Source organism: Phyllostomus hastatus, unplaced genomic scaffold (genome assembly GCF_019186645.2).
Source record: "Phyllostomus hastatus isolate PE091 unplaced genomic scaffold, TTU_PhHast_1.1 phas_scaffold_501, whole genome shotgun sequence".
Taxonomy (NCBI): Eukaryota; Metazoa; Chordata; class Mammalia; order Chiroptera; family Phyllostomidae; genus Phyllostomus; species Phyllostomus hastatus.
The window spans coordinates 30,519,773-30,535,436 of NW_025334033.1; the positions used below are offsets into that span (position 1 = coordinate 30,519,773).

Genomic DNA, 15,664 nt, shown 5'->3' on the forward strand with positions numbered 1-15,664 from the left:
AAGCTTCGGTCTGCAACACCTCCCGTGGGTGGGAGCAATCTCTGCCCTCAGAAGGGATCATGGGCGTAGACCCCTGAAGGCGATTAGGGTCACTTTCCCTGCAGGGGGCACCCAGGCCCCTCGCAGAACAGCTTCTGATTTTTCTCTCTTGGGCTTTACACACTTCCCAGGGTCTGGTGAGCAGAGGTCCCTGGCGGGTTCCCACCCTGGAAAGCTGCCCGGCAGGCAGTCAGCAGGGGTCTCCGGCCAGTGCCGACACTCAGCCTGGCAGGTCTCCTTCCTGTCCTCACCAGCTCCCACATAGATGCGCTTAAGTCACCAGACAGCTCCAAAGACAGGCCAGAGCCAGAGTGAGGGGTCCAGGCTGGAGGTCCGAGATACAGGAGTGAGAATGAGCAGGAGACTCCTGATTCTCCAACCAACGGGCAGGATTCAAGCAGGCAGAGAGCAAGATGTGGAACAGTGCAGTGCAGAGAAGCAGCTGGTACTGGGGAGTCCCGTAGGACAGGGGCCCTGATGCAAATGAGGAGCGGCAAGCTCACCCAGGGCTGAGAGGACAGACCCACTCAGGTGAGAGATGATGCCGGTGAGCAGGAGGAGGACGGGGTGCCAGGGCCGCAGGGCAGCCCAGAACGGCAGATGACAAGAAGGCTAGGGAGTCAGGTGGGACCACATGAGGGGAAACCTCTATTTCTTGTGAGAAAGAAAACCAGATGGTTTCTGTGATAAGAGATGTGGACCCGGTTCACTCTGGAGACAGCTCCTGGTGCCCCTGTGGTTGCTGACGCCAAGCACAACGTAGAGCCCTGGGGCCTCAGCATTTCAAAGGCTTGGACACTGCTGATTGACAGGCTGGGAGTTTGCCCAAGACATGGCAGAGTCACAAGTGGAAAGCCCTGCTGGGAGCCTGGGTTACTTAGGGGACCTTGGAAGAGGCTGTGGGTGACTGTGCAGGTGGTGGTGTGGCCCAGCTGCAGGGAGCACACTGGGCCTGACCCCAGGGGTTGCCTGGGTGTTGGTTGGGGCCTAGCCCTCTCTGGTTTGGCCCAGCACTTCCCTGAAGACTGCTTCGAGGCAAGGCCAGGCCAGGCCAGGTGGGGCAGGGCCTCCATGAGCTAAAACTCAGTGAAGTATGGCAGGCCTGGTGGAATATTTCTCCAAACACCTGCATACTGTATCCCATTGGATCCTGCAAGTTTTAGACAACAAAAGGCATGAGGGCGGGGATTACAGTACCCTCGGGGAGCTAGGGAAACAGTCTCCTGGAGCTTCCAGGGGACCCCACGGAGGAGCCAGGGCCTGGGGTCCCACTGACGCAGCAGCCTGGCCTGTCTCCCAGACCTGCAGCCCGTCACCTACTGCGAGCCAGCCTTCTGGTGCTCCATCTCCTACTACGAGCTGAACCAGCGTGTCGGGGAGACATTCCACGCCTCGCAGCCGTCCATGACCGTGGATGGCTTCACCGACCCCTCCAACTCGGAGCGCTTCTGCCTCGGGCTGCTCTCCAACGTCAACAGGAACGCGGCCGTAGAGCTCACGCGGAGGCACATCGGTAAGGGACAAGGGGCAGCTGCTTCTCCCTCATTCCCCCACCCCGTGGCCCCAGTGTAGCCCCCACACAGAACTCAAACCACCCCCACTGGGCTCTGCCTCCTGCTGGGAACTGGGGAGAGGACTCACTCTCCCCCCCCCCCCACACACCCAGATTTTGTATTGTCTTGTTCAGGGACCTGATAGGTAGAGTTCAGGTTGCGTGGTCATTCTCACTCAGAGACACAGACAGATCATCTCTGAACATTTGCAAGCCACAGAGGAAAACAGTTCACTTAAGGGAACAAGAAAGGGAAATCGATAAGAAAGGCAATGTATACACTTCTCTTAACAAATATGCACTTAAATTACTGATAGGTGGGTAAGTAGGCAGGCAGTCTTGGAGGTGTGATCTTTTCTTTGTTAATTTCATATGTGATTATGATTATTCCAGAAAACTTAAACAAAAGGTAGAGAGAGAGGAGTTGGCCAGCGCTGGGGCACTGCTGCTGCTGCTGCTCTGTCTTCCAACACCCAGAACATAGCGAGAGATCATTTCGTTTAGCGAAGATGAAGCCTTAATGTTTGTCACTGGGTTTGCTCATGGGATTATCGCACGAAGGAGAGTCACAGTGTTGTGATCCAGCGTCACTGAGAAGGGCTGTAGAGATGGTGTAGTGGTGTAGGGGGGTGTCCTCAGGCACTGCCGCAGCTCCCGGTCTGGTCAAGGGGCTTCGGGGCGAAGCCAGGAGCTGGGCAGGGCGGCGTGGGTCTGGCCCGCCTGCATGAGCCGGAGCACCGCTGCGTTATACCTTGGGCATCAACGGAGGATTTCATTTGAAGGGAGGGTTTCTTAGTTGAGAGAAAAAAAGTTTGGAAGCCACGATTCAGACCTTAGGGTTCATTTTCCAGGGAGTAATCTGATAGCCAGGGAGGGGCCGAGCCCTGCAGGGACCAGACAGCAGGTGGGACACAGTCAGTGACAGCCGGGCCCCTGCCCCTGCGCCCACGTCCTTCCCGGATGGCCTCCCCATTTTTTTACTTCAAAAAAAAAATGCTAATCCTGGGCATGACTGATTCTCTTTACACTTTGCTATATATTTTAAAAATATTTCAAAAATTGCCATAACAAAACAAATGTTTTTGTCCTTTTGGTCTGGGGCTTCCCACCTCCAGCTCTGCCTCCCGCTCTGGATGGACATAACTCAGAGGTTCCTCCTTGGCACCCTGAGTCTGTCCGGTGACACCAAACGGAGAAGAGATGGGGAGCAGGTGAGGGATAGGACAGCAGTGGGATGAGGAGACGGGGCGAACCTCCAACAGCCCGTTGGTCTGTTGCCTGGTTTCCGTCCTACTTGACGTTGTGCTGGTAAAACCTGGCTCCATTTCCCAGCCCCCCCTCCGGGCCTCCTCCCCAGGAGCGGGAACCGAGCCCTCCTCGTGCAGGAGAGGGGAACACCCCTGGCTGCACGGAGAGCTCGTTGTCAGAGTGTTTACGGAACTGCTTGAATTGCACAGCCAATTTAAAAATAATTTCTGTCCATCTGGAGTGGATTTAAGAGATGAAGGAGAAGTAAATGATAGAAACCTATGGAATGTTTTAGAAAAATGCACTGAGGGGAGAAAAGTATGGGGGGGCACTAAGTCACCCCTGCAGCGCAGAGCTCCTGGGGTGTCTGCTGCCTCGGGAGATGCTCTGCAGGTCTACTGAATGAATTTCTGAATCTCGGAGAGGAGGGGACCTAGTAGCAGCAAAGTACAGCTAACACTTAGCAGGCACCTCCTGTGTGTCTCACAACCACCCGGTGAGGTAGGTGTGATTAATGTCCCCATCTGATCTTTGGCTCAGAGCTTGGAGTAACCTGACTGAGGCACATGGCTGGTCAGTGGCAGAGGCTGTCATCAAGACCTACCCCATGCTCTTCCTCCTGCCATCTGCCTCCTCTGGCTTTAGGAACACAGCATCGCCCACCATGCCCTCTGTGGGTTTAGGTTTGGGCTCTGGGTGCCATGTGCCTGGAAAAGCTGGAAAGAACTAGTCACTTGGAGCGTCGATAGCTCTGCCCCTTGGTTAGCCACAGCTGGCCTGGGGCCACTGCGTGGGGCCGGCCCCCTGGCCTGGTCTGACCCGAATCTCTCTAGGGCGGGGCGTGCGGCTGTACTACATCGGAGGGGAGGTCTTCGCAGAGTGCCTCAGCGACAGCGCTATCTTCGTGCAGTCCCCCAACTGTAACCAGCGCTACGGCTGGCACCCAGCCACCGTCTGCAAGATCCCACCAGGTAACAACACCTCTGCACTCACCCCTTCTTCCCTGAGGTCCTCTCCTGCACAGCGCATGCCTGCATTGCTGGAGAGGTTTTTCCTGACATTGTCTCCTTACTGGGATATGCATTGCCAGTCCGGGGGTGCTTTGCCTGGGTTTTCTCTGTGCTATAGCTGTGCTCGCCCTGACCCTCCAGGGAGCAGACACAGCCTCTGACGGATCTGTCTTCGATCGGTGGGCACCTGCTCTGTGCCCGGTGTGCATAGATGCTTGGGCAGTTTCCTTCCCTTCCCCCTCCCTTCCACGAGCATGCACAGCATGCAGTGCTGTAGGGGAGGGAGAGATGCAGGAAGCCCTGCTGCTCTCCCCACAGACCTTACACACCAGCTAAGTATACAAGACAGAGACACAAATGGGTTTCATACAGGGGGAGGTACTAAGCATCAGGTGAGCCCAGGAGGAACAACACATTTAACTGTCAGGACAGACTCGTGGAGGAGAGGCCCAGGCCCAGGGTGCAGTGGGGTGGGGACTGCGGGGGCTTTCCGGGCTGAGCTGATGGAGGGCAGGCACGTGTGGACGGCACCCAGGCTGGGAAAGGCTGTGTGGAAGGCAGTGGGGGGAGATGTTCAGAGAGCGTGATGGGAGCAGGCCGTGGAGGCACACGGAAGCGCTGCTTTTATCCTGGGGGACTGTGGAGGGTTTTCTGAGCAGAGCTGATAAATCCCACTCGTACTTCAAGAAGAGGGGGCAGGCTGTACCCCACACAGTGGCTTGGACAGGGCCAGGCCTGGGGAGCAAGGCCGGGCAGGAGGCTGATCCCATCTAAGGCCGCTTTACTAAGAACCCCGGGGCGGACAGCCCCAGCCCAAGCCCACTTCTCACACGGCATGAAGTCATGGGCCCGAGGCCCGCAAAGTGTGGACCTCGACTGGCTGGCAGCGTGTGTGGGGCAGGTCGGGCTGTTGACCGTGATGCCTGTGTGGCTTGTCTCTTCCTGCCCGCTGAGCAGCAGAGGATAGTGGAACTGTGGGCCCTGGGCAGGGTCAATTTAAGAACGGCAGACACTCTGAAACGGTAACAGAATCCTGTGCTCCCAGAACACTGTGGGGCTGCGTCTGCAGAGTGCACTTCTGTCTCTGCACTCGGTCCTCTCCAGTCCTTCCCGCTCTTCAGGGGAGGAGGCATATTGAGGACGCAGGTTTAGAAAGGTAGGGTGGCCTGCCTCAGGGTACCTGGGTAGTAAGTGGCTGAGCCAGGGCGGGCCTGGGTTTGACAGTGTGACTCCCGAGGCCAGTGCTCTCCCGTTCCTGGCTTGGCTCAGGCCGAACCTGCCTCAGCCCTACCTACCTCACCACACTTCTCCTTGGAGAACACTGGAGAGGAAGCTGGGTTGCGTTCTTGGCATTCCGCCCACTCGAGTCCCCGGCCCTCCCCCCATCTTTTCAGTGAGAGCTGAGCTGGCTCTGGTGGTGGTTGTCAGCTCATAGAATGTGAGCGCTCGGGTCCCCTGAGGCCAGCCCCTCATGTTGTAAAGGAGACGCAGGCTTACAAAAGAGAAAGTGACCAGCCCAGAGTCACACAGCAAGATTAGTGTTGGCCCGTTAATAAATGTCACCCCAGCTCACCTTTTGGGCGCTTGCAACATGTGCTTTTGTCTTTATTTTTCTGGCGGACACATTCCTGGCACTCTGCCGGCAGGACTTCAAACACGGGATTTGTTATAAACTTTATTGGTGCCTGTCTCTCTAGTTTTACTGCCTGGAGAGTTAGACACACACCTTTGCTTCACCGTGAATGTCACCTCGTCCCAGCCTTGTGCCCAGAGGCCAAAATGTGGCCCAGATTCCTCACTCCCTCCTGGCCCGACGGGAGACGGATCCGCCAGAGGAGCTGGGCGGCAGGTGCCCTGGGCCCTGCGATGAGCTTCCTGGGGGAATGGCAGGCTGAGCGGGGGGCGGGGGGGCGGGGGGCCGCCCCCTGCCCCCCGGCCAGCCCGTCCCTGCCGGCACTCCCTCTGTGCAATGGCAGGGCGGTCATTCTGCCCCCGTGGTGGGCCAGATCCCATACAGCCGTGGGCATTCTGGCTCAGATCCCTTGTTTCTCTGTTCCCTGGAGGTCCTGCCTTGGGCCCTTAGCCCAAGGAAGGCACCCCCACTTCCAGTCATCCGCCTTCTTCTTGGCCGCCCACTTCACTGACTTCTGCAGCGTCCCCAGAGCTCCAGGAGCCGGAGCTGGCAGGCCAGTGTTTAATTCTGCCCCCTCAGGCAGACCAGCTGCACCCGCCCACTGAGGTGGCGATGGCTTCAAGGACAGGGACTGAGAGGGCCCGTCGCTAGCATGGTGCCGAGTGTGGAGTGTGTGTGCCACTTCAGTCGAGTGGGTTATGACGTCCCGGGTGACCCAGGGATGGCCTTAGCCCGGAGGGGAGCACGGGACACCTCCGCCGTCTGTCCTCACGAGCAGCGTTTCTGGTCTGTCGGCAGGATGCAACCTGAAGATCTTCAACAACCAGGAGTTCGCCGCCCTCCTGGCCCAGTCGGTGAACCAGGGCTTCGAGGCCGTCTACCAGCTGACGCGCATGTGCACCATCCGCATGAGCTTTGTCAAAGGCTGGGGAGCAGAGTACAGGTCAGCTTCGGGGGGATGGGGGCGGGGAAGGCCTGGGGCCCAGGTACTGCAGGGACCTCAGGGGACTCAGACAGCAGTGTGGGGGCTCCTCAGGGACAAGCGAGGCCAGCTCTTGCCCGAAGAGCACAGACCAAGGACCAGAGAGAGGCTGCGAGTGGGCAGGCTGGAGGCAGACTCACTCTAGATAAGGAAGAGCTGAGCAGCATTGGCACAGCGCCTCACACACACGCTCCGTGTTACCCTCACCACAACACTGGGCGGGGACATTGCATCACCCTTGTTATAGGGGTGAGGGAACTAAGGCCCAGGGAGGCAAAGTGACTTACCCGAAATCACATCGTTAGTGGAAAGGCTGAACCTAGGCCCTGCCCTCTTGGCTCCCTCCTCACGGTTCCTGTTGGACAGATGGGTCTCCGACGACCCTCTGCTTTCAGCTTTCATCCCCTACTCCTTCCCTTGTCTGGGGTTCCCCTGACTCAGGTGGCCCCGAGCGTCTAGAGTACGAAATGACTGAGAAGCAGGGGAACAGGGGGAGAGTTGGGTGGTCATAAAGGAACAACAGCGACTTGCTCAGAGAAAGAAACAGTGTCTTCCAGAATCTCAGATGTGGGTTTAAACCCAGCACTGGTGAAGGCGCGTGGCCCGGTGTGCTCCGCTGAGTCTCTCAGACCGCCTGGTTTGGGCTCAGAGGGTCCAGCCCCTTCCCTCTCACACCTGGACGGGAGTTTCCTGAGAGACAGGGCTGTGCGCCCCTCCTCCTGCTCCACGCGGGGGTGCCCCCACCCTCAGCTCCCCGGGCAGACGCGGAGGTACCCACACGTCCGCGGGAGCCAGCGTCTTGCAAGTTCCTCTCCCCTTCTCTTCATTTTTCCAGATGTTTGGAATCCATTTTGTTTTGCAGTCATTCTGCACCCAAGCCAAACCCATTTCAGTGTTGGCTCCGGGCCACCGTTTATAATGAAATCCAGATGAGCATGACTTATGGAAAATCAGATTCTCATTAGAGGATTTCGGTCCGTAAAATCCTCCTCTCGCATTTACCGTATGTGGGCTGCCGTTCCCTGCGTCTGCCCCGCGGTGCCAGGGGACAGAGCACCTCGGTCTGGGGGGGTCTCTCTGAGATCTGGGATGAGTGGCCAACTGAGCACCTAACAGCATCGGATCTCGGGAGAACTGACGGCACAATTACAGCGGCCTGAGGAGGTCGGCCCAGGCCCCCAGGCCTCGCCCGGCAGGCGCGTTAGCCCACCTCTTAGCCCTGACTGAAATCACCTGGGGAACAAGAGTTGAAAGGTTAGAAAATTAGTATTTTTTTTTTTTTTAGCAGGGAAGGGAAATATTTAAAGATGGACCCAGGGGAACAGAACCAAGGGGAGGTCCATTTGCTGTTCTTACACTCAGACTGCAGCCCTGGGGGCCACACTCAGGCGCCCGCATCAGGCGTCTCACCTGGGGTGAGGTGGCAAGCCTGTTCCCGGCGCTCCACTTAGGGGAAGCAAGGAGGGCAGTGCCCTCCAGCCAGCGGCCCTCAACCTGGCGTGGCACCACAGCCCTCTTCCTGCTTCAAGTGCTGGGAAGAGGCCCCTTGGTGGTGGAGGCCTTTCTCTGGGGCAGACGCCGCATCGCCGTGCTGGACACGGTGCCAACACACCCAGGCCTGTGCGGCTCACTACGGCACTGCCACCTGGCACATCGCAGAGCGGCCTAACTGGTGGGTGCGGCCCCTTCCCAGAAGAGTCTTGCCCTCCTTCTGCCTTTTGGGCCAAGGAGAGTAAGGTTTCATCCCTTCTCTCTATGAGGTGGCCGAAAGCAGGGCCCAGGGCCCAGGCCACTCACCTCCAGCTGGCACCGGCGCCTCCGGCCTCAGCAGATAGCCTTTGCTCAGTGCAGGCCTTTGGGAGCTCGCCTGCGAGCTGCGTCATCAACCAGCCTGAATTTAGACAAAGTGCTTTGGGGAAAAGAAACGTGTGGTGTGCCTTGGTTTTTTCCAGTAATTGTTTCATGGCTCGCTCTGCTCGTAAGATTTTCCAAAATAAGACCAGAGATGGGAATTATATCAGCACATTGGGAACCGACGGCATGTGGGCCCTGTCGGCGCTTTGTAAAAAACACCCCTCAATCAGACAGACGCACGTCATTGTGGCCTGCTGGGGCCGGCCGGGTCTGGAGCTGGGGGACCGAGGTGCCCATTCAGGACAGACGGGGGTTCTCTGTCAGGAGCCTGTCACAGCAACTGGTGGGCCTCTGGGGCACCCTGGAATTTGCCTCCTGTGGTTAACTCTTGAAGGGCCGTCTCCTTCCCCATCACAAGAACCCGGTTCACTCAAAGCTCTTCTTGGTTGGAAGGCTCCTGCACGGCAGATTCAGCAAGTTCCTCTAAGCCACTCGGGGTCTAGCAGGGCAAGACTTATATCTCTGGGTCTGGGGAGAAGACTGTCACCAAAGCAGGAAAAGGCGTCCTGACTTCTGTGTGTGTCCTTCTAGACATTTTTAAAATTTCCCGCCTTTTTTTCCTTTCCCTATGTCTTGTAGGAGACAGACAGTGACCAGCACCCCCTGCTGGATCGAGCTGCATCTGAATGGGCCTTTGCAGTGGCTTGACAAGGTCCTCACCCAAATGGGCTCCCCAAGCATCCGTTGCTCCAGTGTGTCTTAGAGACGTGGGGTGTGGAGGGGGCGGGGCGGGGAGGGCGGGCGTGGGTGAAATGGCCATGTAGGAAGTGGAGAAAATCAGAACTCAACTCACTGTTGCCAAGGAAGAAGAGATTTTTCTCCCTCAACCAAAGTGGCACCAACCTGTTCTCCAAAACACAGACGCAAACCCAGAGATGGATTTTATGAACAGCTGTGCCTGCTGAGCACATTTGCCCTCTGGTCCCAGTTTGAAGGGCAAGAAATGGCTTCTGCTTTGGTGGCTTGGGCAAACAGGTAGTATGTCACCACCTGCCTCCTCCGCTCAGCCCCCTTCTTTTTTGACAGCAATCTGGGATGTCACTGTCCAATCTGGGATGCCACTGTCACTGTCACAGTCCTCTGTGCAGGACTGCAGGGTGTTCACCTGGAGTGTTCCAGGCAGGGAGAAGCCTGCAGGGGTGTGAGCAAACCTCGTAACCGGCCCTCTGGCACTCTGGCAGATGCCTCTCGAACTGAGCACAGTGAGCCCCAGCAATCCCTTGTAGAGGAGCACCCGAGCCGGACTGACAACTGGGGTGAGAGGGACTTGTGTGTCTCCTCCACTCAGAGCGTCCTGATTGGTGTGAGCCAGTGTGTTCAGGCCATGGACCGACAGTGGGAAAAGCCAGAGACCTCTTCTTTCAAAATGCTCTTAAATTTTCCTTTCTCAGTTGGAGCAGTTAGAAGGATCTGCCGAGGCCCAGAGCATCTGCAATGTATAGTTTATCACATTAATCTCAAAGAGATTTGAATGACGGAAGGTATTCACATAAAGCAGGTGGCGTTGTGGAGTGATCGTGTTCGGGCTAAGGCAGCACTCACTACATTGCATGGGTCCCAGTTGTAAGAGCTCACTTTGTATTCTCATGCATTCGGCTATTGGTTTATGTAGTCAGTTGCATTAATTAAATGAACTTTATCATGTGCTCTTTTAATGTTTGTTTTATGCTTAAATCCTGGGTTGGCGCATTGACTGGGAAAGCAGAGTGGGAGGAAGCAACTTCTCCCCCAGGTGAAGCTTTTGCAGGTTTTGTTGAGAAGACACCTGCCAGCAGTTTTGCAAGCTGATTTAACAGGAGCGAATTCACCAGAAGGGAAAAATCTCAGGCCAACGAGGCAAATGAAAGGGCTATTAAATTTTTTTTTACACCTTTGAAAATTGCAGGCTTGGTGCAAAGAGGTCTGTCATCTTTCCCCTGGGGTATAAGATTATCTAGTTCACGGTGGAGGGTTATCAGTGCCAACTCTAGCAGTTATATTGTATAATAAGTACTGCTCCCAGTGGCAATTAGTGAGAAAACTATTATAAATTATTTCAACTGGAAAAAAAAAAGCCCTTTTGCATAATACAGCAGACAGAATTGCCACTTGCAATTGAATTGGTACTTTATTCTTTGCTGCTGTTTTTGTATGAAATGACTTATCCCATATTTTTGCATGGATTTCTACCAGGAAAAATAAAGGGATTTCCTATGGAAGTCCTGTCTTAACTCCAGGTGAAGGCAAGAAAGTGTATACTTTTGGCAGGTTACTAACCTCAAGTGTGATGACATTTCTGATGCTATGTGGAGATGCTGGGGGCTTCCTGGTGCCTCACCTGCAGGACCCTGCACCTCTGAAGTTCCAGCCTCGAGGTTTCCAGGTAGGAGAGCTGCTCGCCAAGCCTCCTGAGGACACAGGAAGAGGCAGGAGGAACACCTTGCCAGACCTGTGCTAGTCTTCTCACAGGACCATTGACACAATGCAGAGACCACGCAAAAGCCCTCAATCCCCCTGAGGGCCAAATACTGTGTCTGAAGTTTGTGCCCGGTGTGAACCCATCTGTGGACTGCTGCTTACAGACACAGGAAGCCACCCAAACCTCCTGGATGTGCACTCACGTCAGGCCTGAGACTTGGTATGCATGATTCCATTTGGCCTCTCCTAACAGCGATGGGCAGCGGTTTCTGAGGGCCTGTCTTCTCCACCTGCTTCATGATCCCTCAGCACACAGCTGTCCTCCAGGTACTTGGCAACTAGCTTCAGGTACAGCCCGATGCTGGCGATCCTGTGGTCACATCTGGCTACATTTAGATGGTGTCTTAGGACCTTCAATGCTTTGTTTCCCAAAAGCTACTCACTTGGTCCTTTTTCTCTACAGACTAGACTGCTGGAGGAGGCAGTGTGAGGAAAATGTAGGAAAGCCCACCTTTGGCACCATGGGAAATAAATTTGGTCTCACCTGGAGGTTAGGACCTGGCACCATCCCCATCCACAGAGGCTGCACAGGTGCCTTGGGGGCATGTGTAATATTAGTGTCCTTTGTCACAAAACTAGTTTTATTTTTTAAACCCTGTTGTATGAAAGGCATTTATACAGCTTAGAACTTTTTAAAAGGACAGCTGAAAGGGGCACAAGGAAATAACGGCAGTTCTAGAGGGGGACAGTAGGTGTTGGACAGTGGTTTTAAGCGTGCTCGTCCAGGCTACCCATGATGTGTGCATTGTCCCCTGCCCCAGGCTCCCTCCCCGGTTGCCCTCACCTTGCAACCCAGAGTCGTGGGCCTGGGGCTTGCTGGGGTCCTCAGCCTCAGCCCCTTCCCTGGGAGCCAACCTGTAGTCCCTTTCCTCTCCTCCCCCACACCCCCTTCCAAACTTTATTTAGTAACTTAGATCCTTCCAGCACAAATGTAGGTAGCCGCCCCAGCAGGTTCCAGTTACAGGCCTGTGCTGGAACATCATCTCGGTTGGCCACCTTCCTGGCAGGCGGTAGAAGACCTGACATTTTGAGACAAGCCTAGAGTCAGGAGCGGGGACTCTGACTCTTAGAAAGAACACGAGGGCAAGGCTGCTGGCAGACTTTCCCATTGTCCTTATGTTGTCTGTGTTGTATTTTTTTACTGATCGTGATTATTTTTTTTTAATCATTGTTAATGTAATGGAATGAGCTGTAGCACACATCTTGTGCTTAGTTTTTGTTTTTTTTTTCTCCATGTCCCCTTGGCTTCCTCAAGTTTGGACATATTCCAGGGCTAAATGCTTTTACTCAAACTGCAGAAAAAGGTTTCCTTTAAGTAGTGTGTGCATGTTGAGCATGCAAATGAGTAGTCTGGGGAGAAGACAGGCATCTGATTTCATCGTTAGCCCCAAGCTGCTATTTCTGCGGCTCCAGCTCCCACAATGGTCTCTGCAGGGGGAGCGTGCACAGGAGGCCACTCTCGGGTCCTTAGAAGGGGCGGAAGGGAAAGGAATCCGCAGACTGCTCCGGGGACTATTAACCAGGGGTTACCAGTAGCAAGAAAGGGCATGAGTTAAATTCTGGACCTTGTGTCTTACTGTGTGACTTCAAGTGGCAGAGTTGGGAGTTTCCCCAAAATCTACATGTCCCCACTTTCTTACAAGAAAACCGCAACTTAACACAGCTATGTTGCACCATTTTTCTTTGTGGCATAAATGTTCCCTTCTAGAACCCCTTCAAGTAACACTCTTCAAAATGTATGTCAGCCTTTTAAAGAGGATCAGCTACTTCTCTAGTGGGTGGGAGAGGAGTGGAATTAACACAGAGGACACGGATCAGAAATGAAGAGGAGGCCCCTCTGACGGAAGGGTGTCAGTCGGTGGGAAGTGCCTGACATCCAGGCGGTGCTGCAGAAACAAAACCCGCCTATCATGTAAACTGGATTGAGAAATTCTCTCAGTGATTCTGTAGTTGATTTTCTTTTTTATGCTCAAGTAATGTACACTCTTGCATCCTGGTGTTTTATATTTATGTAATGATTTCTTAAACCCATTCAAGACAGACGACTATTTAATTTTTTTTGAAGAAGCTTGGAAAGGTCTCTCCTCCCAAGGACAGTGGCTGGGAAGAGCGGGAGGCACAGCCAGTTCTGAATGTGGGTTGAGGGCAGAGGCTTTTCTGGCTCAGCATCCAGACACACCAGCCCAGGCTCGCTAATCATGCCGCAACGTGTGACAACAGGCAGCTCCGAGTCCTCTCCCTTCCCGGGGTGAGAACTTTACACGGAGGGCTGGAGCCTCCCTTCTCCAAGATGCCTTCACTCACTCTCAGTCCTGCAACGAGGCTGTTCTGACGAGGGCCCTCGATGCGGAACAGAACGTGTGCGATGCTGATGACCTTCACGTCTCAGCCAGCCTGACCTTTTAATGCCTTTGTAAAAAGCATGTATGTATTTATAGTGGTTTAGATTTTTCTAACTTTTGTATCTTAAGAGCAGAGCACCTGTTTAAGCATTGTACTATTGTTAAAGATTTGTGTCCTCTCTATCCTTCTCTTCCCCCTGTAAGTGCCCTTCTAATAAACTTTCATTGAGAAGCTCCTGCACCAGGAGCTCAGTCTCATTCTTGCTGCCGTGTCTGGGTGGGGAGATTTACAAGGGAACCCAGTGGGGCCCCAGGGGCCCCAGGGAGCATTGTCTCTAAGCTCAAAAGCACTTTGACCAAGGACGTGCCAAGCCACTCTCTGCCACAGCCTCATGTAACACCCCACTGAGCTCACTCACTCACCAAGGGCAACAGGCAGTGCCAGCCAGTCCTTCAGCGACAGCGGGATCCCGCGTCAGCCAAGCAGAGGCCCAAAGTCCCACCGCTGGAGCGTCTCCCCGGCTCCCCACACAGAAGCACCGCCACACAGGTCCCGCCAGCGCTGCCTCTGCATTCTCCTTTTTGCATTCATTTTCCCTGTGTTTAAAGGCCTTTGGCAAATCATGAGATGCCACCAGATTAATCTTCCCTCAGGCACGGAGGTAGTTTTAGATTCATAAATAAGGAGGTTTCCACACTGCCCAGCTCAGGTGACTTTGTTAGCTCCTGTGAAAATTCATTTTATATTTGAAACTCTGGAGAAGACAGAGACTTCAAAATTGTTTCCTTGGCTGAATCTTATACTGACCCCACATGATATAGATTAAAACACAGGATAATTAAAACACTTTGGAAGAGGAGGATGGAATGGGGCTGCAATGATCTTTCAGCTGGACCACCTCTACGGTGTCGTCCTCGAAGGCCCTCACCAGAGCCCAGACACTGCCCGTACCAGGAGGGAGGCCGGTTCCACAGAAATGACACCTGTGGGCCCACACAGTTGGCCTCCGTGAACTGCATCAGATTCCTGCCTTCGTGGTTCTTATTTCCCCAAGGTTTTACCTCGTTTGTATTTCTTAGCACATGACTCTCAAACCCACACATCTAACCCAACCTGCCCCTGCCCCTTGAGCTCCACAATTTAAATTCCAGACACCTGTTAAACACGATCAGAAAATACGCCCCCAAACCGATGTGTCTTCCCCCTCTCGAGCCAGCTCACTGTCCTGACCCCCCATTCTCACAAGTAGCCTCTCTCTGGCTCCTTCTCCCCCGTTCTCCGAGTCCTGAGCAGCTGAGTGCACACCTTTTCCTTGCTCCCCATCGCCTGCGCTGCAGCTGCCCGCGGACCAAGCCTGCCTTCGGAGAGACCAAGCGCCCTGAATGGCTGGGCTCCACTTGGCCCCCGCACACAACCTCCTCTTTCTCTTGGGCCCGCACCTCCCTCTGCCTACTCTGCCTCCCTCTTCTGCCTACTCCTCCCGGGTGGTGTTCCCAGGCCACTGTGTGTGCTCTTGACATCCTCCCCAAGTGATCTCATCTACTTGCATGATTTCAAGCCACATGAACGCTAATGACTCCCAAATCAGTGTTTGCGGCCCAGACATCCATCACAGGCTTCAGACCTGCGGCCAACAGCTGCTGGCCACTGGTACGTGGAGGTGCCGCAAGTACTTCAAACTCATAATTTTAATTTATTTTTTTAAGAGCAGGAGATAGAGGGAGAGAAACTGATCTGAGAAACATCAATCAGTTGCCTCTCACATGTCTCCAGCTGGGGGACCTGGCTAGCAACCCAGGCCTGTGGCCTGACCGGGAGTCAAACTGACAACCTTTCAGTACACAGGCCAGTGCTGAACCCACTGGCCAGAGCGCAAACTCATTAATTTAAAAAGCAAACCCATCAGTGCCCTTATTAAACCATGTCCCTTTCCTTTGGCCTTCAGCCCAGTGTTTGGCTCAACCATTCACCCACCCAATAGCCACAGAGCTCACAGCCATCCGCCCTCCCTCACTCCCGACACCCAGTCCGCCCCGTTTCCCACCGCCACTGCCCTCCGCAGCAGCTCCTCTGGCACACAGACAACTGCGCCAGCTCATAACCGCGCTCCCAGCCTCCAGCCTGCCTTCCTGTAAATGCATCGCCCGCACCACCGCCAGGGACACACCTGACCTTAGATGCACCCCCCCACACCTGGCCACAGCACAGACTCTAAGGTCTTTAACATGGACCCCTGGACCTTCAGCATTTGGCCCCTATTTAGCTCTCTCAGCTGGATACCCTGCGAACAAATAACATGTTGCTCCTTAGACTCTGCTTGGAACGTTGGCCCCTCTTCCCCAGTGAACACCCCCTGCCCCGGCCTTTGTGACACGCACCACCAGTTTACCTGGCTAACTGTCACTGATGCTTCGACTCCAGACATCGCCAGGAAGCCCTCTGTGACTCTACCACCATGTCCTCAACTGTGTGTGAACTAGGACCGT

General features: G+C 54.6%; 1 protein-coding gene across 2 annotated transcripts in view; it reads left to right on the forward strand.

The window, feature by feature from the left end:
• SMAD3 (SMAD family member 3) overlaps positions 1 to 9,094 on the forward strand; it is a 111,318-nt gene extending 102,224 nt beyond the window's left edge. For both annotated transcript variants that reach the window (XM_045822401.1, XM_045822402.1), the window contains exons 6-9: positions 1,340 to 1,552; positions 3,673 to 3,810; positions 6,281 to 6,425; positions 8,958 to 9,094. In XM_045822401.1, coding sequence (XP_045678357.1) covers positions 1,340 to 1,552; positions 3,673 to 3,810; positions 6,281 to 6,425; positions 8,958 to 9,081 — 620 coding nt within the window. In that variant the 3' untranslated portion in view covers positions 9,082 to 9,094. The remainder of the gene's footprint in view (positions 1 to 1,339; positions 1,553 to 3,672; positions 3,811 to 6,280; positions 6,426 to 8,957) is intronic.
• Positions 9,095 to 15,664: the final 6,570 nt, after the last annotated feature.